Source organism: Polypterus senegalus, chromosome 6 (assembly GCF_016835505.1).
Source record: "Polypterus senegalus isolate Bchr_013 chromosome 6, ASM1683550v1, whole genome shotgun sequence".
NCBI classification, from domain to species: domain Eukaryota; kingdom Metazoa; phylum Chordata; class Cladistia; order Polypteriformes; family Polypteridae; genus Polypterus; species Polypterus senegalus.
In genome coordinates, this window is record NC_053159.1 from 89,496,109 (window position 1) to 89,523,148 (window position 27,040).

General features: G+C 38.3%; 1 protein-coding gene across 1 annotated transcript in view; it reads left to right on the plus strand.

Moving 5' to 3' along the window:
- Positions 1-22,209, plus strand: part of LOC120530574 (solute carrier family 22 member 6-A-like) — a 58,499-nt gene extending 36,290 nt beyond the window's left edge. The window contains exons 8-10 of the mRNA XM_039754994.1: positions 11,053-11,161; positions 15,244-15,450; positions 22,103-22,209. Of these exons, the coding sequence (XP_039610928.1) occupies positions 11,053-11,161; positions 15,244-15,450; positions 22,103-22,193 (407 nt within the window). The 3' untranslated portion in view covers positions 22,194-22,209. The remainder of the gene's footprint in view (positions 1-11,052; positions 11,162-15,243; positions 15,451-22,102) is intronic.
- Positions 22,210-27,040: the final 4,831 nt, after the last annotated feature.

Here is a 27,040-nt window from a genome sequence, read left to right on the forward strand (position 1 = left end):
TATTAGCTTACATTGACCACAGTTAAAATGGAATATGGTCAGTTAGCAAAGAGTGAGATGAAAAACAGTATTCCTTAAGGAAGATCTTCTAGTTTCAGTGGTTCTTTTGGACAAGCAAAAGCATATGTATATTGTGTAATTTATTCACAGACGGTCAGGCTCCAAGTTTAAATATTGGTTTTATACAGCTAACCCTGAAGAAATATGAATACCTGATAGGGTGTGACACAAAATAAGATTTAAAGATCAGCCTTTGTCAGAAGCCTAATGAGTGTAAAGTTGGTGGGTGTCTGGGGTGAAGACACATTATCACAGAGAAAGGAAGACTTGTGGAAAGAGACTGAAAAAGAAAGCATGCCAAAATACGTGTATAGTAGTAAGATGGAAGAAGGGTGAATTTTGTTTAAATATTATTTTATTTTATGTTATTCTTTGGTTCACTCATCCACTTTTTGTTTTATATTTAGTTTCTTTTGACTCCCATGACATTTTGTCTGCCTGCAGAGAGACAGAAGTAGAGTACTATTTTTATTCTACATAAACAGAAGAACCATGTCTTATACCAGGGTTACATTTTGAGGCATGCAATATAGAGTAAAATTATGTATAATAAAATGTCAAACCCCAAGTACAGCATTCCTGGTATGGCCTACTGTATATCTATTAACATTAACATAAAACAGGCATGTGGATCAATACTTTAATAGATATGGTATACTGTATTTAAAGCAACTCATGTTTTGCACACAAGGCTACACCAGAGGCAGACATAGCACCGTATATACTGTACGTCTTACATGTGAGAATAGAGTGGTAGTTGACAATAATCCCAGATAGCCGTGTGATATGTCCAATTGAGAGGATCATATATACGTTTTTGTGTATTCTTTGGACTAAATAGTGAATGAAAAACATAAGGATACTGGTACAAATTAAGGGGAAATGTATTTAAGACGGGCGGCATGATGGCACAGTGGGTAGCACTGCTGCCTCGCAGTTAGGAGAGCCGGGTTCAGTTCCCGGGCCCTCCCTGCATGGAGTTTGCATGTTCTCCCCGTGTTTGCGTGGGTTTCCTCTCACAGTCCAAAGACATGCAGGTTAGGTGCATTGGCGATCCTGAATTATCCCTAGTGCTTGCTCTGTGTGTGTGTGTGTGTGCGCCCTGCCCGGGGTTTGTTTCCTGCCTTGCGTCCTGTGTTGGCTGGGATTGCCTCCAGCAGACCCCCGTGACCCTGTAGTTAGGATATAGCGGGTTGGATAATGGATGGGATGGATGGATGTATTTATGGCTCAACTAAAACTACCAAGTTCTGAAGTTAAAGCAGAACCTATAAAGTGTGACAAGTATCAGGCATGAGACATGCGTTTTTGCAGAACTGTGTTTTAAGCCTGGGCAGAACATAACAGTTGATGAACAATTACTCCAAACAAAATGCCGATGCCTTTTCATCCAATACATGGCAAAAAAACTTGACAAGTTTGGAATTAAATTCTGGATGGACGCTGATGTGAATAACAAGTACATGCTAAATGCAATTCCATATTTAGGGAAACATTTCAGTAGGCTACCAGTAAAACAACTGTCAGAAACTATGGTGATGGGATTTGTTGAACCTTTCACTGCAAAAAGAAGAAATGTCACCATGGACAATTTTTTATATTGCTTTCCCGTGCCAATGTCCTCCAACCATCCATCCATTATCCAACCCGCTATATCCTAACTACAGGGTCACGGGGGTCTGCTGGAGCCAATCCCAGTCAATACAGGGCGCAAGGCGGGAAACAAACCCTGGGCAGGTCGCCAGCCCACCGCAGTGCCAATGTCCTATTTGGGGAAAAAAAAAAACCTTCTTGATATACTGAATAAAACAAGATGAGAGCAATTGTATTTCTATTAAAAAAGAAAAAACAGAAAAACTTACATTTCTATATTTGATCACTTTAATGTGGATGTGCTGGACCAGATGACAAGGCTCCACATGGTGAAAGGATTGAGGTGCAGGTGGCCAGTCGCTGTGTTTTGCAACTTGGTAAGACTTTTCTGCAATCAATGCTCAGATTTTGTGTTTAGAATGTATGGGCAAGAAAGAGGCAGATGGCATTTTATTCTGGACTTGGCATGAGTGCTTGAAATAAATATTAGGTTATCTGTGGATTTAGGGTGTATGGCAGTAGAAATGCATTATCAAGATGAAGAGTTGATGGGAAATTATTGAGAACAAAAGGACTCTGATGCCACTTGGTATATCCCTGGCTGTTTTAATGTTGCAAAAATGTATGTCAGTTCTATTGTTAAAAAGTAGACGTGATATTGAGGCAACTTAGTTATTAGCTAACCAAACAGCCTTGATGGACTCTCATTTGACAGACTTCTTATGTTCTGATATACATTTTCACATGTGATGAGTAAGACGGCGCATTAGAAAAGGAGACACAATGGGCTCCCGTCTAGGTATACCAGTACTCAGTTTGGATTTGATTTGGGATCAGAAGGTGAAACGTAGTGAAAAAAACAAAAGAAAGTCACATTAAGCCAAATAATGAATCCGAAATGTACTAGAGAAAACAAACAAAGATCTAAACAGGGAGATCTTAAGAAAAAATATGCCCACAGAAAAGTGTTTAGTGAAATGTGCAATCTTAGGTGATCAGGTAGTGCTTGGTAATGACTTTTTTAAAAAAAATTTTTTTATTAATTTTATTACAATCCATACAAAACAATCAAGTTTTTACGAAAAGAATAATTGAGTTAAGAACAGATCGATCCCCAGACCTGAGAGAGAGAGCAAGCCAAACGGCGTAAAATTTAAGGCTTGTAAACATACCTTAATTAATAAATTCTCTGTGCTTTATAAACTTATTTTAAAATATTACTGATTAGATCCTGCCATGTTTTGAAAAAAGTCTGTACGGATCCTCTAACTGAGTATTTGATTTTTTCCAATTTCAAATAATATAACACATTGGTTTCCCACTGACTTAAAAGAGGAGAGTTTGGGTTCCTCTTTTGATGCGTGGATGTTTTGAATTCCAAATAAATGAGGTTATTGTTGAATCTAATTGCTTAAAGAATGATTTATTAATGTATATTGGGATGTTTTGAAATAAAAAAAGGAGCTTAGGAAGAATATTCATCTTAACAGTGTTAATTCTTCCAGCTAGAGTGAGATGAAGAGTTGACCATCTATGCAAGTCTTGTTTAATTTTTTCCATGCAGACGGCAAAATTTTGTTGATATAGAGCTTTATGTTTACTTGTGATATTTACCCCGAGGTATTTAAACTGTTCTGCAATGATAAAAGGTAGGGTATCTAATCTAATATTATATGCTTGAGAATTCACTGGAAAGAGTACACTTTTATTCAGATTAATTCTGAGACCAGAGATCTTTTGAAATTCTGTGAGTGCTGCTAAGACTGCAGGCACAGAATTTTCTGAGTCCGAAATATACAGTACCATATCATCTGCATATACAGTGGAATCTCGGTTCACGACCATAATTCATTCCAGAACTTTGGTTGTAAACCGAGTTGGTCGTGAACCGAAGCAGTTTCCCCCATAGGATTGTATGTAAATACAATTAATCCATTCCAGACCGTACAAACTGTATGTAAATATGTAAAAATATGTAAAGATTAAGCACAAATATAGTTAATTACACCATAGAATCCACAGTGTAATAGTAAACTAATGTAAAAACATTGAATAACAATGACACAAAACACCCAGGCTCCCTGATCAGCTACAGGAGCTGGCTCTCTCACGCTCTCTCTGTGTAGCGCGAGCGCACAAACACACACACACACACACACACACACACACACACACACACACCCACCTATCCGTCCCCCCAATCCCTTCCCTGTCTGCTGCCCGGCTCTCTAATCTCTCTGTAGCACGTGCTCGTGCAGCATTTTTTAAAATGACTTTTAAGCACAGCAGAAAAAAAAATCCGAAGCGCTTACAAAAACCAACTCACAAGCAAACAAAAAAGTGAGATTGCAGGAGATCACGCTATTAAACATAAAGCCTGATCGCTGTAAACAATGTTTTTAAAATGAGTTTTAAGCACAGCAGAAAAAAACATCGCACAAATCCGAACTTCATTTAAAAACCAACTCGCAAGCAACCAAAAAAGTAACATTGCAACAAATCACACGATGAAGTCCTCCATGTAAACAATTTTAATGAGTTTTAAGCACAAGGAAAAAAGCGAACATTTGAAAAAGAGAAATGTAACATCGCACCTAATCGCGCTATGAAAAACTCCATCTGTAAACCTTTCATGAGTTTTAAGCACAAGGAAAAAGCGAACATTTGAAAAAGAGAAAAATAACATTGCAACAAATTGCATTATGAACTAAAAAATTACTTTTGAAAAATCCGTAATACAAAACCACCAAGAAAACTAACCTTGCATGAAACGAGTTCTGGCATGAAGTGTTTTCCTTCAGGTGTTTTCTCTTGTGATTTCTTGGGTTTCTGGTGCTTTTAGCTGTTTAGCTGGTGGGAGTGAAAGCCTCATGCAGCCATTCCAAAAACAAAGTTCTTGTGACCCAACCCTTCATGTTTGCTGGCAGTCTGGCATTGTTTACATTGTGCTGCTTGAAAGCACGAGGGTTCTCAGATTGGTAAATGAGTAAACTGGTAAACATTTTTTCCACCTTTTGTAATTTCTTTCTTTACTTCGATTTCAATTTTCTTCAAAACTTTCTTCTGACCACTCTCCACTTGCTTAGAAGCCATAGTTAACTGCAAAAGCACACGAAATACTGTAGAGCACAAAGAGAGTGCACGTCTTATTGAAAACAATGAACAAGGAGCAGCTTTGCTTAAATGAAAAAGCATGGCGCTCTCTTTCTCTCTCAGGCTGCCTGTGGGGGGAGGGGGATGTTTTCGCTTGCACTACAGCCTACAGATAGGCAGGCAAACACGTGCAGCAATCTCCTCCTCCCCCTTCCCAGCAGGCACGTGCTCGCTCGCCCTTTCTCTCTCTCTCTTTCTCTGTCTCTTTCAGCTCAGCTTGCAGGCAGGCAAGGGAACCTGGCTTGTTCGTATACCGAGTGTGTGGTTGTGAACCGAGGCAAAAGTTTGGCGATCTTTTTGGTCGTGAACCGAGTTGTACGTGAACCGGGACGTTCGTGAACCGAGGTTCCACTGTAATGAGATTTTCTGTTCCAGTCCTTCTCTGCTAATCCCCTTTATCTGATCAGTATTTCGACAATGTATTGCCAGTGGTTCAATGGCAATCGCAAACAGCAGCGGTGACAAGGGGCATCCTTGTCTAGTGCCACGTTCTAGTTTAAAGTAGTCTGAGCAAATGTTATTGATGCAAACTGAAGCTTCTGGGTTAGTATACAGTAATTTAATCCATGCACAAATGTTCGGGCCAAACCCAAACTTCTCCAATGTAGTAAAAAGGTATTTCCATTCAATCATGTGAATGCTTTTTCTGCATCCAATGATAATAATATTTCTGGGGTGTTTGATTTAGTTGGTGAGTATATTACATTAAACAGGCGTCGAAGATTTGAAGATAAGTGTCGGCCCCTAATAAATCCAGTTTGGTCTTGTGATATTACCGAGGGAGCACTTTCTCCATCCTTCTGGCTATGATTTTAGAGAGTATTTTAACGTTGTTATTCAGAAGTGAAATTGTAATAAGTCCTTATTTTGTTTTGGAAAGACAGTGATTAGTGCTTGGCGAAAGGTTTGTGGAAGAAATTGGTTATCTCTGGCTTCTGTAAATGTTGCTAATAGGAGGGAGCTAGCTGAGCGGAGAATTTCTTGTAAAACTCTGCAGGGTAGCCATCAGGGCCTGCTGCTTTTCCACCTTGGAGTGACTTTATAGCATCTAGTAATTCTGATAATGCCAGAGGTTTATCAAGTTCCTCCACACTAAAAGCGTCTATTTGTGGTATCTGTAATGTATCCAGAAATGCATTAGATTGTATATTGTCTTCTTTAAACTCAGTAGTATATAGGGATTTATAGTAGTCTCTGAAAGTGTGCATTATATTTTTGTGTTCGATGATTTTATCTCCGTTCGTGTTAGTGATTACCGAGATTGCGTTGCGCACTTCTTGCTTGTGAATTTGTTGAGCTAAAAGCTTATTAGCTTTCTCTCCATGTTCATAGTAATGATGTCTGGATTTGTAAATTAGTTGTTCAGTTTCTTTAGTTGTCAAGAGGTTTAATTCTGAATGTAGAGCCTGCCTCCTCCTATGTAGAGTCTCGCTTGGTAGTCTGGCATGTTCTTCATCTATTTTAGTAATTTCGCTTTTATCTCTGCTACTTTCTTGCTTCGGATTTATTTCTGTGGGAAAGATATGAGATAATCTGTCCTCTTAAGAAGGCCTTAAGAGTTTCCCAGAGTATTCCTGCAGAGATCTCGGGGATGTATTTGTCTCTAGAAAGAATTTGATTTGTTTGGATATAAATTCCGTACAATTCTCGTCAGCTAATAGAAGCGGGTTGAGGCCATCTGAGGGGTGAGTGTATGGGGCTTAGTAATTTCAGCTCCAAGATCATAGGTGCATGGTCAGAAATAACAATAGCATCGTATTTGCAAGATTTAATCTTAGGCAAGAAGTTTATATGAAGAAGTAATCAATCCTTGAGTAGCAATGATGTACTGGTGAGTAGAAAGAATATGTTCTTGAATTTGGGTTTAAAAACCTCCAGGGATCTGATAAGTTGTGATCAGTTATAAACTTTGTAATTATCTTTGCAGTGTTAGATGCCGTTCCCCCTGTGGAGGAAGTCTAAAAATCTAAAAATGGATTTAAAACACAATTAAAGTCCCCAGCCATTATAACTTTATGAGTGTTCAGATTGGGAATGGATGCAAATAAATTTTGTATAAATTCCTTATCATCAACATTAGGTGCATAAACATTTATCAAAATCATTTTACAGTTAGATAAGTCTCCCATGACCATTACATATCTCCCTTCAGGATCCAATACTACATCTGATGCTACAAATGGTACTGTTCTATGTATGAGAATTCCCACCCTCTAGTTTTCTTTGTAAAACTAGAATGGAACATTTGGCCAGTCCAGTCTTTTGCAGCGGAACTGATCCTTGCTTAGTAAGTGGGTTTCCTGTAAAAATACTATTTTAGCATTTAGACCTGTTAGGTGAGAAAGTACTTTCTTTCTCTTTAATTCGTGATTCAGGCCTTTAACATTCCAGCTTACGAAGTTAACTGTCCCATCATGGAGACACTGATTCTGAGTTTTTGATGTCATTTTATAGTCTTAACTGGAAGTGAAATAGTTTAGGTCTTAATTTCCTATTTCCCCAAGAGTTGTTGCCATGCAGCTTATTATTACGTTGATAGTTATAATTATAAAGATTGAGAGGATAGATTAGGTATAGATCAAGCCTGCTCTCTTTCTCTCCCCCCTTAACCCCCCACCCTCCCTTTTTGCCTCCCCAAGTGAGGCTAAAACCCACTTCACGCAGTCCCAGTCCTCTGACATACCCAGAGACAGAGCACGTCCAAAGCACAACAAGCCCCCATGCAGCGGTGCTTTAGGGTTAAAAGATAGAGATATCTGTTACCAATATAGTCTTTAAAAAAGAAAAAAAAAGAATTTTGCACTTAAAATATATATATAGTCTTCAGCAATTTTAGTGCATTAAGATGATACACCCAGATAATAAACTCGGTGATGGTGTTAAAGATGTGTCCAAAATAAGCATAACAAGTCTTAATGCAGTAATAGCAATAACAGTAAACCAAGGGTATGATATTGAACAGTCTCGTTTAGGGTAGAGATGAAATAATTAGAAAAGAAAAAAAAAGTAATTAAGCACAATAAAACATAAACAGATAGCGCCCTAGTAATACTAAGTAATAATAAGAATATATGAGAATATATGCTGATAAAAACCCGTATTTTAAAAAATAGATCAGACAGTAGATTATTAATCCTAGCTTTATCATTTACCGCCATGACTCACTATTATGTATCAGAATAGTCCTGGGATCAGCTTTCTTAATTCATTTTCTGCTTCTTCCTTGCTAGCGAAGACATAGAATTGACCCTGCCATTCCACTTTCAGTTTTGCCGGATACAGGATGCTGTATTTGACACTGGCTTGCCGTAGCCGCTGTTTAATATTATAGAAGGCTGCACGTTTAGTAGCTGTTGCTGGAGAGAAGTCAGGGAAGATACGAATGTGGTTATTTTCATATATAATATCTTCCTTGTTTCTGAGGAGTGCCATCACCTCTAGCTTAAATGATAATCGTTCAAAACGAACTATAAAAGATCTTGGTCGGGGTCTGACGGTGTTTGATCTGCATACGCTAAGCGCTGCTATCTCAGATTCTGCTTTAAAGTCTCCCGATTATTTTAGAAAAAGTTCAGCTGCGAATTTCACAGGGTTTGAACTTTCTCGATTCTCCGCAGACCTTCAATTCTGACATTATACCTTCTACTCCCATCTTCTAAAGAAGCCAGTCTGTCTACAAGTTTTTCTCCGAGTTTTTTCCATTCAGAACTGACATTTACTGCTCTTTCCTCGGCACTGGCAGCAAAATGTTCGGCCATTTCAATCCGATTCGTGAATGTCTCCTTGAAAACCTCCAATTGATCAGTAAGCGTGCTCAGTTTAACCAAGTTTTCCTGAACGCGCTCTTCAATTTTACCCAGCACCTGTCGAAGCTCAAGTTGCACCTCTTGATGCAGCCATTCATTGGCCTGTTTCATCTCCTGTTTCAATTCCTGTTTCAGTCTCTCAAGTGCCTTTGCCGTTGCTTTCTCATTAGCCTTCTCGCTTTTCTTTATATCTTGCGTGAGCTCAGCGAGCAACACCTTCAGTTCAGATAGTTCAATTGTGCCTTCTTGTACCGTAGATGAAGCAGCAGACTTTGCTGAAGCCGGTGTCCCCGCTGCTCCAGGCTCGCGTAATTGCGTAATTGAAGCCGTGGACTTCACGGCCCTTTTCAGTTTCCGGTAATCTTCTCCAATCGGCGAGCTATCCAGATCTGCAAGCCCGATCGCACCTTCGCTCCCCTTTTCGCTCTCAGCCGGCGACGATGTAGCGGACCGTGGTCCCGAGGAGTCTGTGCTTTCGCCCATCTGATCCAGGTCTGTCTCTGAAAGGCAGTATCTTGAACTGGGGCTTGCTGATCGCAGCTTGGATGTAGCTTTAGTTTTCGATTCTTTTGAAACCCCCTTCTTGTTGGCCATGTTTATATGTGCTTAAATATACTGTAGCAGTCCCTCTCGGGTTGAATAAATACAGGATATCTCAGGATAATAAGGAAATAATATGAAAAATAACACCACTGCTAGCGGAGCTCCACTTCAGACGTCCATCTCTCGCATCAGACGACACCAAAACCGGTAATGACTTTTATACTGAGAACCTGATTACAGCAAAGGTCACGACTTCGGGTCATCCATCATGGGAAAATCCCTAGAAATATATAACGTATATAAAGAATGCATAACATGACGGCACCCATGAAAAAACAAAATGGTATCAGAAAAACTATGAAGACTTTTCAACTGAATTAACAATACTTCAAAACAAAAAGTGAATATCAGAAATGGAAGCAGCACCACAAAAACATACATACAAAAATAAAAAGTCTTATTAAAAAAGTCCAGAAGAATGACAAAATTTAAAATTTAAAATGGACCTAAATCATTACACATGATAAATGAGCAATAATAGGAAGAGTGTGTTTTTTTGTTTTAAAACCAAGAATATGAGAAACATGCATCTTGGTCTGTTTCTTCCCACCATATTCCAAAACAAGTGAAACAGACCTGGTCCACGTGATGAACACAGTGTCACTTCTTCTTGTTGTACCAACATGAGAGAAGAGGAGGAACATGTTTTGCTTTTTCTTGCACCACCATACTGAGTAAGACAGTACTCACTGGAAAGTTGTTACGCATTGCAATCAAAGCAACTACTTACCTATACCTCTCAAGAGATCCTTCTACTAGGCCTTATCCAAAGCATTAAAAATATCAGAAATGGAATCAGCACTCTTAGATAACATCAAAATATATTATATAATATCTTGTATATAAACGTCTATGCGTGCAAGTGTGTGTGTCTGTCCAGCTCGGAAATGAGAGGTGGAGTTGGGGTAAGAGCTCCACCTCCAAGGATACACAAGCGAAGCCAGAACATCAGCAAAACAAAACCTCCGAAGAAAGTCACTTGCTTAGCTGCTAATACAGAAGCGAGGCGAGCACATCGACAAACAGTATCCCTTTTACTTTTCCTCCCACCACTAATATAGAAGCGAGGGGAGCACGTTGGCAAAATGAAACCTCCAAAGAAAGACAAAGTCACTTAGCCGTTAATGCACAAATGATATGAGCATATCGGCAAAATGAAACCTCCGAGATGAGAGATGCCCAGAGTACTTCCTTTCAATTACCTGACATCTCTACATTTCAATTTTTTTCTGATTATTTCAATAGTTTCTAGGACCTCTGGCTTTTTACAGCACGGGCTTACACAGCTAGTCTTATATAATATCAAAATAATATATTCTGACTCCCTGATTTTATGCAAAAAGAAAGGATGAAACCTGAATTAAGAGTTACATGTCACACTGAGGACACTGACCAATGGTACAATAGTTTTCCTTTAAGCTGAAATGTTGTTATACAATGTTATGCTTGCCCAATGCATTAGACTAAATTAAATTTCAAAAGCATAGCAGAACAATATTATAAAGGCTATTCTGAAACTTCTAACATCTTCACCTTGAAAAAAAAAGATGAAAGACTGAAAGCTGGTTGAGTATACCTGAAATTCATTGGTTGAGCATTTTTATGTTGTGTCTGTTCATCCCTGTGTAATTTTAACACCTACACACTCTCTGGTGGTCAGCAATAAAGGGTAGCCTTGATAAGCTAGCTTTTTATATACATAATTATAATGGCATTTAAAAACATACAGTTACTGAAGGTTAAGGTGCAAGTTCAGTCTGCATCTCAATATATTTTATTTCTATTATTGTTTCATTTTTCTGTCAAAAAGATTGTTTTTCAATTCTTGTTCCTGTAGACATGAAGATTCTACAGACAGTTTTAGCAATGATTGGAACAGGCTTCATGGGTGCCGCCTTCACAAGTATATATATCTACACTGGGGAGCTATATCCCACCGTGATCAGGTGAGCTGTTTCAAACAGGCTACAAGCAATAATGTTTTATAAGAGATTTTGTAAGTTCATAATTTCATGTAACAGAACAAACACCACAGTTTAATTCCCAGCTATAGCCTATCTGTCTGGGGTTTGCATTTCCCCAGTAATTCCAGTGTCCAGTAACAGTAAAATGATCTGCTACTAGGTTAACTGGTCCACTGTGGAGGCATGTAATTTCATTTCTTTACTGTGTCTGATACTGCATTGTGCTAGGGACCCAAGTTTCAATGCAGCTAATGTTCCTTGTGAGCATAAAGAGTCATGAAACCATGTTATACACTAGCTGTACTTTTTAGATCTCATGGTCTGTCCTGAACTGACTACTACCATCAATTAAGAGGGAATCAGGTGCTTGTGCAGAATATAATACCAGTGTAGAGGGCTCTTCAAGCCCGAGATACAACTGTCAGATGCACAAGTGTATGACAACCATCTGTTAATCAAATGTTCCCATTCTGCAAGGCAAATGATTATAGAATGAGTAATTAAAGTAATAATTAGTAAGAGTTAGATTGCAGGAAAAGTTACTGTAATAATAAAAGCAATGATAAAAAAGTAACATAAACATTACAAGTACAAGTAAATATTACAGTAATCACTAGAGTCCAGTCCTGATGAATTATGAGAGTTTTCATTTCAAGGTGTATTTCATGCTGCAGTGTAACTGAAATACAGTAAATGTATAACTAAATAATTCAATAAATAAAGAAAGAAAAAAGAAACAAAATCATTTCATGTCACATTTCATACTGTAATTTATACTCACATACTGTATTGTTATTTATTTATTATCACATATGACAATGCATTTATTTATTTCACTCTTTATTTATTTATTTACGTTTGTTCAAAATATTCCACCATTCTTAATTGTGAAAGCTGTTTACTATGAAGCAGTGTTGCGTTCCCTGACTTGATTATGTTTTTTAGTGTCACACCATTGATCTCATCCTACTACTTTCATCTCTCTGCTTGCATTGCAGTTTGCTATTTTTCTAGTAGCTGCTTTTTTCTCTTTGTTTAGTTTTTGCATTCTACCGCTTGTACTTACTTACTTGCTTCTGTGGTGAACACACTAAGGTGTTCATTAAATGTTTCATTAAGTTGTTTTTCCATTCATTTTGTTAATCTATAAGGTGAAGACAAAGACATGCTGGATCCACGTCTTGAGGTTGAAATCATTTGACCGGGATCTCCAACAAGTTTATTTGGCATTACTTTGTCTCTACTCTCATTCCTTATATTCGTGTCAGGCCGCCCAAGATTGTCATTTTGGTTTATATTCCCTGTGACAATGCGGTTTCAGCTCCATGCTCCCGTTCAGCTTTTGGGAGCCCTTTTAACCCAACATCGTCGGTAGGCAACAACATAGCAAAAGTGTCAAGTGCTTTTATTAAAAATCCAACAGAACAAAGTGTTCAAATTAAAGAGTGCAGTGCTTCAAAAATAGTCAATAAACAAATAATCCATAAAACAAACGTGGAGGTAAAAATCAATAAATAGAAAAAACAATCCTTAAAAATGAGGTTAAAAACAACGCTGGACGGAGCCCTTTAAAATACCATTCAGAGTCCGGTGGTTTTACCCTAACATCTCTCCTGCTTCACCCATCTGGGCCCCGCAGCAGGCGAGATGCTCTCTCTCTGCAGCTGTCTTTCACTCCATTTCAAACAGGTCTGGAGGCCTCCCGATCCTGGCTTCGGTCGCACACTCATCCCAAACTTGAGACTTAGCTTCTCTCCAACGGCCGGGACTCTCACGCTGGAGATTATCCTCCCAAGTCTCACGACTCCTGCTGCCTTCCTGGCCTTACGCGGCCAGTCGCCCATCACTGGTCACTCCTGCTACATAATCACTCAGTGGGAGCGACCACTAATACAACTCCCGGGTGTCGGCCCAACACCCAGGCTTCCATACAGCTGCCTGCGAGCATTCACTCACTCACTCGCTCACCTGCACCCGCTCTCTCTCTCTCTCTCTCTCCTTCTCTGTGCTCTCCAGAAACCTCTGTCTTTCTTTCCTTTTTTGTTCTACTTTTTTTCTCATTCTTTTTCTACCCATTTTTAGCTGACTCGCGCGTCTATATAGGACGAGAGGGCATAGCAGCTGTGACAAATTGGCAGCCCCAGAAACAATCATGGATGTGGACAGTCTCTCACCTGTGCACTTAGGTGAGAAACGCCCACACCGCAGATCACCCTGTGAACTGCTTCAGCCACACCTACCACGCGAGCACGGTGAGTATTTATTTATAACAGGGCCTATGCTGAGAGGGCTGTGGACCCGCTATACCACACTCCCCCTAAAGCTTTTGGCTTCAGGAGGGAAAGAAAACCACTTACTTATGGACTGTGGAACCAGTGGGGCTCCATCCAGGCCCAGGTTCAAGCTACTTTTGGCCTATTATTGTATCTTTTGTGCTGTTAAATTTTACTTAACCTTTGAACTAAGATAACCTATTGAATAATATTAGTAGAAAATGTTGTGTGCTGGGTGTTGTTCAAGCATGCAAAGAAGAATTTCATCATACTTTGTACATATTGCAACCTGAACCTGAACTAATTACACTATATTACTTTTTTTAAATCAAAACCTTAGATTTTTGAAAAAGCCAATACCATTCACCACCTACACGAGGTCACAAACATGCTTTTTGATTCCATGATATAGCTAAGCTATTAGGGAACAGAATGAGGTGCCAAAAATTAATTAACAGATGTATTTATTTATTTTTAATCTGAGAAGCACTTTTTGAGAATATGGTTAACAAATGATATCAACAGTATGTTTCATTAAGTTAAAGTAATTAGTAACTTTTCTGTTTATTGTTGGCAGTCATTTATTCAAGTCCAAATATGATGAGGCAATTCTTCTTTCAGGTTCTAAAGTCAACATAAAGTTTAATTCATAGCAATTTAAATCAATTTTGAATGATTTTTTTAAACAGTTTCATTTCCAAAAAACACCCAGTAGCTTCAAGTGCTGTTTCTGTAGTTCTGCAGCACTCTCACTGCGGCATCTCAAACTCTCAGTGTGCACCTCCATACCGATGCTTTCTGTCGTCTGTGCTGCTCAGTATTACAGATCTGTTACTATATTACAGTTGATAATGAACTTCCTTTTATACATGATATAAATAACTTGTATTACAAGTTTGCTACCAAAAAATATTAATTAATATCAGGCAAAGAACACAAACCATACAAACTACACATAATAAAGTATATTCACGGGCAGATCTACCATCAGGATGTTAGGGGTACACACCGAGGAACGGTGATGGCAAGGGGCCTTTTCACTGCTTACAATTCCTGTGCATGGCAAAATCATCAAGGGTGAACATCCCCCCACCCTTCTTCACTTCCACGTGCTGCATTGTTTAAAGTACAATTGACTCTCTGCTAACAAGCTGTATTTATCAGGTCACCCTGGGGCCTGTAAGTGGTCTTAATCAGGTACTTGAATATACAGTTGTGTTGTTAGATCATAATTTATGCTTATAATAATAATAAAAAATTAAAGTTCACAATAAATAACCTTGCAAGCAAGAACACTTACAATTCCATAGTTTATATGTATAGTTTGCTATACATTTAGTAATAATTGTACTTTTCAAACTTATTCAGTAAAAAGAAAATATAACCTCCACCACTCGTAAAAAAGGTAATTTAGGAATGATAGAATAATTACTATGTAATCAGGCAGATGTTTCTCTTTTATTTGCCTTGCTAGTGGTGCAACAGGAGCATCACATTGGGTTACCAACAGTGAAACAATGAAATATATTTCTTTACCCTAAAAATACTTAAGACAAATAATAGACTGGGTTACATCATTTACAAATAGTCAAAGGTAGAGAAATACAAGCTCTGATTTACATGAATTTGCTAAATTTTAACTTATTTATAAACATTCAATAAATGTTATTACTAAAATATATATTATGTATTACTTTTAATAAGAAACCCCACTATAAGGTTATTTATGGTTTCACTGTATGTACCTGTTGTAACAAGAATTATAGGTGCATTCCATGTGTCTTCTCATAGGCAAACTGGAATGGGATTTGGCTCTACAATGGCTCGTATTGGCTCAATGTCAGCACCAGTGGTTCTCATGCTTGATGAATATTTTTCTTATCTCCCTTCCATTGTATTTGGAATTATTCCTATATTTGCTGGATTTTCTGCCTTCATGTTGCCTGAGACACTGAACGTACCCTTGCCTGACACAATAAAAGATGTTGAGCTACAAATGTAAGTTTTCTGTATGTTAGCTTTTATATGACATTTACTAAACACTAATAAAGTTTATGGGTGTGTGTTGCTGTTGTTTGTGTGTGTGTGCTTGTGTGTGTACATTGTAAATGCCCCTGAGGACGGTTGGGCTTCACACCTAAGACAGAGGTGGAGTCCTTACCTTGCTGGGATGCCATAATGGAAGGATGGAGTAAATATGGACAATACCCAGTCAGGACACCATATGGTCCCCATCCTGGGTGGGATGCCTGAAGAGAACAAAAACTGGAAACAGAGCATGACAGGGAGAAGTTTATCCCCTACTTTAATAGGTGGCAGTGTCCCTCATATAGAGTCACAGTTTGGACACCTGTAGTGCTTAATGGGAGTTGGAGTCTGGAGGAGCAGCCCTGTAGGGATTCCTAATGGACAATAGAGGGCGCTGCCGGGGAGAGGCTGTCCTTGGCTTTTTCTTAACCTGGAAGTGCTTCCAACTGGTTATGTCACATTACTGGAAGTACTCAATAAAACAGAACACACTGCCTTGTCCAGGCAAGTCAGAGCGGTGAGTGGAAATAGTCAACACTCGAATGGGAGTGTAGCAGTGTGGTGGAGAGAGAGGGAGAGAAAAAGAAGAAGAAAAACTGTTTAATTGTTTATACAAGGTGTTTTGTAATAAACACCCCTTTGATTTGAACCCTGGACTGTGTTTATGTGTTCATGTTTGGGGTTTGCTGTTTCTTTATTCATTTTTAATAGATTAATTTTTTTCTCAAATATTTCCACATCCTGGGTGCACAAGCTATACTGGTATATGATCATAATTCTCTGATTGTACAGTATGTTTAGTGTTTCCTAACCAATCAAGCCATTGACAATGTAAATATAAGTGTAGTGATATAGCGAGGACATAAGATAAACACTGAATTTATTAGTGTACAGAAGAGGCAGAGCAGGACAGCAGTACATTAAATTAAGTAATTAAGACAGAGCCCTTCAAAAAATTATAAAGATATATATAATAGACAACAAAATTATCCATCTGTTGTGCGTTGTGCACATATTCTGAAGTTATGGTAACACAAGAATTTATTTCACTTTACTCCTGTTAATGGATTCTTCCATTTCAACCTTTTCCGTGTTTTTTCACCTTATCTTTGCTTTACAGTTTGTAAAGCATTTTGTGCTACACTTTTGTATGAAAATATGTTCCATAAAGGAATTGTGTTATTCTCTGTTTATACTATGGAGCAATAATGCAAACAGCAGTAATTAAGTTAACCGTTTACATTTAGATAGATCGATAGATACAGTGGTGTGAAAAACTATTTGCCCCCTTCCTGATTTCTTATTCTTTTGCATGTTTGTCACACAAAATGTTTCTGATCATCAAACACATTTAACCATTAGTCAAATATAACACAAGTAAACACAAAATGCAGTTTTTAAATGATGGTTTTATTATTTAGGGAGAAAAAAATCCAAACCTACATGGCCCTGTGTGAAAAAGTAATTGCCCCCTGAACCTAATAACTGATTGGGCCACCCTTAGTAGCAATAACTACAATCAAGCGTTTGCGATAACTTGCAATGAGTCTTTTACAGCGCTCTGGAGGAATTTTGGCCCACTCATCTTTGCAGAATTGTTGTAATTCAGCTTTATTTGAGGGTTTTCTAGCATGAACCGCCTTTTTAAGGTCATGCCATAGCATCTCAATTGGATTCAGGTCAGGATTTTGACTAGGCCACTCCAAAGTCTTCATTTTGTTTTTCTTCAGCCATTCAGAGGTGGATTTGCTGGTGTGTTTTGGGTCATTGTCCTGTTGCAGCACCCAAGATCGCTTCAGCTTGAGTTGACAAACAGATGGCTGGACATTCTCCTTCAGGATTTTTTGGTAGACAGTAGAATTCATGGTTCCATCTATCACAGCAAGCCTTCCAGGTCCTGAAGCAGCAAAACAACCCCAGACTATCACACTACCACCACCATATTTTACTGTTGGTATGATGTTCTTTTTCTGAAATGATGTGTTCCTTTTACGCCAGATGTAACGGGACATTTGCCTTCCAAAAAGTTCAACTTTTGACTCATCAGTCCACAAGGTATTTTCCCAAAAGTCTTGGCAATCATTGAGATGTTTCTTAGCAAAATTGAGACGAGCCCTAATGTTCTTTTTGCTTAACAGTGGTTTGCGTCTTGGAAATCTGCGATGCAGGCCGTTTTTGCCCAGTCTCTTTCTTATGGTGGAGTCGTGAACACTGACCTTAATTGAGGCAAGTGAGGCCTGCAGTTCTTTAGACGTTGTCCTGAGTTCTTTTGTGACCTCTCGGATGAGTCGTCTCTGCGCTCTTGGGGTAATTTTAGTCGGCCGGCCACTCCTGGGAAGGTTCACCACTATTCCATGTTTTTGCCATTTGTGGATAATGGCTCTCACTGTGGTTCGCTGGAGTCCCAAAGCTTTAGAAATGGCTTTATAACCTTTACCAGACTGATAGATCTCAATTACTTCTGTTCTCATTTGTTCCTGAATTTCTTTGGATCTTGGCATGATGTCTAGCTTTGGAGGTGCTTTTGGGCTACTTCTCTGTGTCAGGCAGCTCCTATTTAAGTGATTTCTTGATTGAAACAGGAGTGGCAGTAATCAGGCCTGGGGGTGGCTAAGGAAATTGAACTCAGGTGTGATACACCACAGTTAGGTTATTTTTTAACAAGGGGCAATTACTTTTCACACAGGGCCATGTAGGTTTGGATTTTTTCTCCCTAAGTAATAAAACCATCATTTAAAAACTGCATTTTGTGTTTACTTGTGTTATATTTGACTAATGGTTAAATGTGTTTGATGATCAGAAACATTTTGTGTGACAAACATGCAAAAGAATAAGAAATCAGGAAGGGGGCAAATAGTTTTTCACACCACTGTAGATAGATAGATAGATAGATAGATAGATAGATAGATAGATAGATAGATAGATAGATAGATACTTTATTAATCCCAAGGGGAAATTCACATAATCCAGCAGCAGTATACTGATACAAAAAAAATTTGTGAAGTTACTGCTATGTTTGTTTCTTATACGTGTATATTTCAATAATAATTCTATTCCTTCATTCTCTTTAACGTTAAGCTTTGAGGTTTTCAATAAGAAAAAAAATTTTCTTAACCTATCTTAATTAATTTTTAAGAACATTTTCTTGGAATAATCATGTATCAGTCCCATTTGTTAGCTTTTCTTTTATTTGTTTAGTCTTTGTGTTTCCACAAATACAGTGCATCCGGAAAGTATTCACAGCGCATCACTTTTTCCACATTTTGTTATGTTACAGCCTTATTCCAAAATGGATTAAATTCATTTTTTCCTCAGAATTCTACACACAACACCCCATAATGACAACGTGAAAAACGTTTACTTGAGGTTTTTGCAAATTTATTAAAAACTAGCAAAATACCCGTGCTTCGCAGCGGCGAAGTACTGCCTTAAAATTTTTATTAAGAAGAAAATTAAACCTTTTTAAACTAAGGGAAAATATACCAATAATTATTAGTTAAGGATCTGATTGTATACCACATTGTCAGTTTGGCCCACCGGTTGTAATATGACCAAGCTGTGTGCTGAGCTTACTCTTGAGCATGCAACATACAATTTGCCATATGAAAAGTAATCTTGTCTCAAATCTCATAGCTTGGATTGTTGTTGTCATAATCGGTTTGAGTTTCATGGTTTGTTTCAATTACGACAGTATTTGCAGGACTTGTGTTGAAGTGACATTCGGCATCTGTCAAGCGTTGTAAGCATACAACCAGTTTCATCGATAACTTCACATCCAGCCTTTGAGAGTTTAAACATCCATAAACATCAAAGTGTCCACTACTGAAATCGTCACCTGTGAATCTAATCTAATGTTTAAGAGGCATTGGCGATTGTCGAAAGGTGTAAAATATTTGTCCATTTCGGTACACTTGAAAGCAACGACTGAACAATTCAGCGGCAGCCATCAACTCACATGCAGAACCATAGGTGAAGGGCTTAAGCAATTCACTTTTATAGTGCTCCTGTGTAGTATAATTATCTCCTGTACCATCATCAGTCCACGCCTTGAACCTATCCCAGTCATTCGATACATAAGACACAATGTTCCTTCAGATATCAAGAGTAAGCCTGATATGGCCGTGCAATATGTAACACAGAGAATGGAAAAGGTAGGTGCCATCTCCGGGCATGGAAACCACTCGGTAAGTGACAGTTCTTTTATCGATGGTAATCACCTTGATAGACATGTTAATGGGGGTACAGTTAGAACGATAAAGGAAATGGGCACCTGAACAATGTAAAGTAAATCTAAAATACCTACACAATAACTATAATCATAATAAACGAACAATAAAACAGCGGCGAAGCCGTGGATTAAATAAAAAGGCTGTAGTTATCAGCAGGGAGACGTGAATCCTGTGGCGAAGCAAGGAAGGGAATGTAGAGACCAGAGCGACACACGGCCTTATATAGGCAGGCAGCCAACAACGTGGGAGGCGTTGGGATGGGGGACCCAACGCCGCCTCACACGGTGACAGAGCTGCAGGCTATGGATGTATATATGTACGTAAGTAGGATTCAGTTAGCATTGGGAACCCGCAATCAAATTTCTTGAAGATGGGCCCATAAGTAACAAAGACTGTTGGAAAGTTCAATATGGCGGCCGACAGTGGCGTCATACTACCGAAATAAGTACGTACGTCAGTTTCGGTTAGCACAGGGAAGCCACCTACCAAATTTCGTGAAGATGGGGCCATAAATAAGAAAGTTCAACATGGCGGACGTTGTTGACCGTTATGACCATTACGCGTAGAATTTCAAAATGAAACCGAAATGAAAGTAAGCTGTAAGCCTGCCAAATTTTAGCCTTCTACCTATATGGAAAGTTGGAGAATTAGTGATGAGTCAGTGAGTGAGTGAGTGAGTGAGTGAGTCAGTCAGGGCTTTGCTTTTTATTAGTATAGATAAAAAAACTGAGAAATCACATGTACATAAGTATTCACAGCCTTTGCTCAATACTTTGTCGATACACCTTTGGCAGCAATTACAGCCTCAAGTGTTTTTGAATATGATGCCACAAGTTTGGCACACCTATCCTTGGCCAGTTTTGCCCATTCCTATTTGCAGCATCTTTCAAGCGCCATCAGGTTGGATGGGAAGCGTCAGTGCACAGCCATTTTAAGATCTCTCCAGAGATGTTCAATCGGATTCAAGTATGGGCTCTGGCTGAGCCACTCAAGGACATTCACAGAATTGTCCTCAAGCCACTCCATTGATATCTTGACTGTGTGCTTAGGGTCGTTGTCCTGCTGAAAGATTAACTGACACCTCAGTCTGAGGTCAAGAGCGCTCCGGAGCAGGTTTTCATCCAGGACGTCTCTGTACATTGCTGCAGTCATCTTTCCCTTTATCCTGACTAGTCTCCTAGTTCCTGCTGCTGAAAAACATCTCCACAGGATTATGCTGCCACCACCATGCTTCACTGTAGGGATGGTATCGGCCTGGTGATGAGCGGTGCCTGGTTTCCTCCAAACGTGACGCCTGGCATTCACAACAAAGAGTTCAATCTTTGTCTCATTAGACCAGAGAATTTTGTTTCTCCTGGTCTGAGAGTCCTTCAGGTGCCTTTCAGCAAACTCCAGGCGGGCTGCCGTGTGCCTCTTACTAAGGAGTGGCTTCCGTCTGGCCTCCATATCATACAGGCCTGAATGGTGGATTGCTGCAGAGATGGTTGTCCTTGTGGAAGGTTCTCCTCTCAGGTTCTTGATCACTTCCCTGACTAAGGCCCTTCTCCCCCGATCGCTCAGTTTAGATGGCTGGCCAGCTCTAGGAAGAGTCCTGGTGGTTTCGAACTTCTTCAACTTATGGATGATGGAGGCCACTGTACTCATTGGGACCTTCAAAGCAACAGAAATTTTTCTGTATCATTCCCCAGATTTGTGCCTTGAGACAATTCTATCTCGGAGGTCTATAGACAGTTCCTTTGATTTCATGCTTGGTTATATGCTCTGACATGAACTGTCAACTGTGGGACCTTATATAGACAGGTGTGTGCCTTTCCAAATCATGTCCAATCAACTGAATTTACCATAGGTGGACTCCAATTAAGCTGTAGAAACATCTCAAGGATGATCAGGGAAAAAGGATGCACCTGAGCTCAATTTTGAGCTTCATGGCAAAGGCTGTAAATACTTATGTACATGTGCTTTCTCATTTTTTTATTTTTAATAAATTTGCACAAACCTCAAGTAAACTTTTTTCACGTTGTCATTATGGGGTGTTGTGTGTAGAATTCTGAGGAAAAAATGAATTTAATCCATTTTGGAATAAGGCTGTAACATAACAAAATGTGGAAAAAGTGATGCGCTGTGAATACTTTCTGGATGCACTGTATAATTTTTCCATCTCACAGCATGTGTTGTTTTACTTATTTTCATATTAATCTCATATTTGACATTTTTCTCACTACTAATCTTACTTCTATAACATATGAATACCCATTAATATTTATATTTACCTTCAATTTATTTATCGATCATGGACAGTATATATTATTATTATATATTACTGCAGTTGTTTCTGTTGCAGGAAACACTAAATCTTACTGAACATAAAATATAAAATTGCATTTGTTTTTCAGGTCAAAGAAAAAAGAAAATTTAAATGAACTGCAAAAGGATTCACTCAGCCTTCAGGAGATCAAAGTATCAGTCATATCCCATTACTTATAATGCTGCTTCTTTCATGAATCCCTGCAAAAAAAATATTACAATAGTAGAATGTGTTTATATTGAGATCACTTATTTTAAATTTTCTCTTCAATGTCATTAAAAGATATTCTTAAAATTTGAGCATTTACTTTTATTATTGATCTTCAAAACAGAGAAAGAATATTTATTTTTTTCTTAATGATGCTACTGTTACTTATGACATCCTATTAATGTTCGAAATTTGCCTGTATAATTTTAGGCACATTTGTCAAATTATGACTTTATTGCCAAGCACACATAGTCTTAACAACAACATTTTCAATTTTTTAATTCAGCCCAAGAACTAAAATTAAATAATGCTGGATTAAATGAAAAATATTAAGTGTGTTAAAAGGCAAAGAATGTAATAATTTCAAATTAATGAGTATATAAGAAAAAATGTAACATTTATTTTTAATGAAGATGCAGATTGTCCTAATTGAGTTTAGGTGAAAGTATTTTATTAAAAAGTGCAATCAATGGCTTTTGAGCATGAAAGAACAAACGTTTGTGAATATTATAAAGATCTGGGAAAGACATTGCCACTGAGGCAATGTGTCCTAAAAAGTTAAAATAAAATGGGCTGCATAGAGTGCTGTGGAGAGGGGTGGGCAGAAACACAACTACCACTCTTAATAAGTAGCCTCTGGGGTGCTGGGGAGAAGGGACTTTTTGAAAGGAGGTTCTGGTAAAAGAAGAGTGTGTTTGACTTGTGGTGTGGGATGGTTTTGAGTTCTGTGCTTGTTTGTTTATCCAGACTACGTTGTTTTTCGGCTTGTTGAATTTCTTAATCACTATTAGGGAAGTGGCGGCACGGTGGTGCAGCGGTAGCACTGCTGCATCGCAGTTAGGAGACCTGTGTTCCCTTCCTGGGTACTCCCTGCGTGGAGTTTTCATATTCTCCTTGTGTCTGCATCGGTTTCATCCCATTGTCCAAAGACATGCAGGTTAGGTGCATTGGCGATCCTAAATTGTCCCTAGTGTGTGCTTGGCGTGTGGGTGTGTGTGTGCCCTGTGGTGGGCTGGTGCCCTGCCAGGGTTTTTATTCCTGCCTTGCACCCTGTGCTGGCTGGGATTGGCTCCAGTAGATCCCCGTGACCCTGTAGTTAAGATATAGCGGGTTGGATAATGGATGGATATTAGAGAAGGACTTTTTAAATCAGTTTAATTCCCAAGTATGATTTTATTAAGGTGACTTGGAATATTAACATGCTAGTAATAGAAGTACCCATACTACATACCTGCTAAATTGAGAACTCATCCCCCACTGGGACATGTTTGATATTTGTGAAAGATTAAATTATAAACGGTTACTTGACTTTAGCTTAAATGTAAAATTTCCAGAACAGGAAAAATATATTTTCTTTGTCACTGCTGTAATATGATATACATTTTTTAAAAGATATTGAAAACAAGATATGCGGACTTGGTACTAGATTTTTTTTATTTTCAGTATGGTTTTAGAGCTTGTCATAGCAATGCATATACAATGATCTTCTTTTAATAAATGACTCTGGTGATGTTACAATCTTGATTCCGTTGGATCTAACAGCAGCATTTGATACTGTGGACCACATAATTCTCTTATCACATTTGAGGCAGTGTGTGAAAGATTCAGGTTGTTGCCCTTGAATGGTTTAGGTCCTATTTAACAAATTGTAGTTTCTCTGTACGCTTTGCTGATTCTTTATCCACCTCAGCCCCTCTTAGCTCTGGTGTTCCTCAAGGTTCCATTCTTGGTCCTGTACTTTTTACTCTTTAAATGCTGCCTTTAGGTTCTATCATTAGGAAATATGGCTTTTCTTTTCATTTTTATGCTCATGCTACACAACTTTACTTGCCATTTAAAACATTACAGGGAGGTTCAGCACACCTATTACATGAGTTTTTAAAAAGAAATATCCTGGATGGAAATACATTTTCTTCAGCTCAATGAAAAGAAAACAGAAATATTGGTTTTTGGAAATGCTGGAATTTCAACCTCTCTAAGTAATGCTCATGTTCTCTGGTATCATATGAGAGGCCTTCTACCAAGAAATTGGGGGTTATTTTTGAGAGAACTTTTAAATTCGATAAACAGATTTATGCTGTAGTCCTGTTTCTATCAGTTGAGACTTTTATCAAAGGTCAGGGCATTTTTTATCCCAAAATGACCTTGAAAAAGCAGTTCACACGTTTATAACCTATAGGTTAAATTATTGTAATAGTCTGTACCTTGAGGTTGATCAGGCATCCTTACATCACCTACAAATGGTGCAGAATGCTGGGGGTCATTTTTTAATTTGTACTTGCAAACATGACCATATTTCTCCAATACTCGCCTCCCTTCACTGGCTTCCAATTTGTTTCCGAATTGATTTTAAAATTTTGTTATTGTTTTTAAAATGCCTAAATGGATTGTCACCTTCTTACCTCTCTGATCTTTTAAAAATTTACACCCCAAAGAGGGCACTTAGGTTGTCTAGCCAGTTGCTCCTAGTGGTCCCTAGATCAAGATATAAACTGAGAGGTGAGCAGGTGTTTTGGTAGCTGTAGAATAGTTTACCAGAGTATATCAGAATGGCCCCCTCTTTAGTCACATTCAAGTCATTACTGAAGACTTACTTCTTCACGCTGGCTTTTGAATCAATGGTTTAAATTAGTCACTTTTTCTCATAGTGTTATCTTGCTGCTGCTACTTTAATTTATTCTATTTTCGTTTATTTTTAATTCTATGTGATTAACTTTATTTTATTTTTGACCGTACAGCACTTTGGTCAGCATTGGCTATTTTTTCATGTGCTTTATAAAACATTTTTTGTTGTTTTTGTATTTTTGTATTTTGTTATTGAACCTATTGAACAAATAAATTTGTTGAGATTGCCCCCATCACCCTCAGTCATCAGGAATAGTTGAAACAAAAAGCTAAACAATCAAGGACACATTGACCAAGTGTCCATCCACTATTGCACCAACATAATTCAACACAAACTCACAGTAGAGTCAAAAGAGAAACCTTGTGCATGATTATTTACATGGGTGGAAGCTTTTCTTGCAGTCCTACGGGGCCTCTGGGAGAAGCTAAAAGAGCAAGTGAAATAATCTCAGTGGCCTACTCCCACCACTCCAAACCTTACAAAAGCTCATACTCATTTGATGTTTAATTCACATTGCAACAAAGAACTGACATGGCCTTGGAGATCTGTTTCTTTACAGTATGGTCAAAGGTCGATGTACCCATTTAGGCTGTATGTACCTTAATCCAAGCAAAACTATATAAATTAACATTTACTTGATGGCTGTCTGAGTATTTCCATATTTCAAGAAACTGACAGAGGTGGTGAGATCGGATTCTTTACAGGTAAATAACACCTTAATACTTACAGATGGATGTATTTATTTATATGTACCATTGTTAAATAACTTTGACTCAACTTTGTTATTTCCAAATTAAGAATAGACTACTTCCAGGTTTTGATCATAAATAATTTAGCTCTAAAAATATATAATAAGAAGACGTGGTCTCATTACACACACTATAAGCATGCTCCAGGACCATAATGAGAAAGGTGGAACCCTAGGTTGCCCACCAAGTCAATGCAGATGTACATGAGAAATAAAATGGGTTATACTGTTTAAAAATATTCTGCAAATGTGTGTGGGACCATTGCAATATATCTGCCCTTTCCCAGAAGGATGCTCTTGAATAATACATGTTGCTTTAATATAACCAGGGATGATTATAGTGTTTTAAATGGACAGTGCATTTTATAAATTTGTACCATGGGCTCATTTTTGGCACAAGGTGGCCCTTCACAAAGTTAAACCATTGCTGATCTTAATTGCAGAGAGTATTAGATTGTTGGGCCCTTTGAGAAATCTTTCTTACAAGATAATAATCCTAAAAGCCTATGCAGAATGACAGGGATTATTAGATTTTAAAATACTTATACAAGGAGGTGACCTTTTAGTTTATAAATTGATGTATATTTTATTTCCATTCCACCCTGTGTACATCAAGACACACTTGGTGATGTCCTTGATGATACAGGACCCCAGATGTTCCAGTAATTGAGATGCAGGTTGTCAATTCTCTCTTCCTCCACCTCCCTTTTCTTTTATCTTTAACTGAAATTAATTCTAGTCATGTGGAATGGCTCTTGTTATGAATGGTATTTTTATTGATTATTCCTGTTTCTCTTATGGGTTATAGGTAAAAGTTATATGCCATTTCTAGGTGCTTGTTATCCAAGGAAGTCAAATCCAACATTTGTTGTTTATTTCGTGGTAGTTTTTTTAAGTTATTAAAATATTTGGTGTCTATTTCAATGTCATTTTGCTTTTCATAGACACCATCATGTTTTGGCTTTGTCACTGTGATGTAGTGATCCAGTTTTAGGGTACGTGGACTCAGAGGTCATGACCTGTAACTCACTAGTGTAACACTATAAAGGTCAACACAATGCACCTCCTGTATAACTGACATTATAATCAGTTAAAAATCCTGAAGGAGAATGTCCGGCCATCTGTTCGTCAACTCAAGCTGAAGCGATCTTGGGTGCTGCAACAGGACAATGACCCAAAACACACCAGCAAATCCACCTCTGAATGGCTGAAGAAAAACAAAATGAAGACTTTGGAGTGGCCTAGTCAAAGTCCTGACCTGAATCCAATTGAGATGCTATGGCATGACCTTAAAAAGGCGGTTCATGCTAGAAAACCCTCAAATAAAGCTGAATTACAACAATTCTGCAAAGATGAGTGGGCCAAAATTCCTCCAGAGCGCTGTAAAAGACTCATTGCAAGTTATCGCAAACGCTTGTTTGCAGTTATTGCTGCTAAGGGTGGCC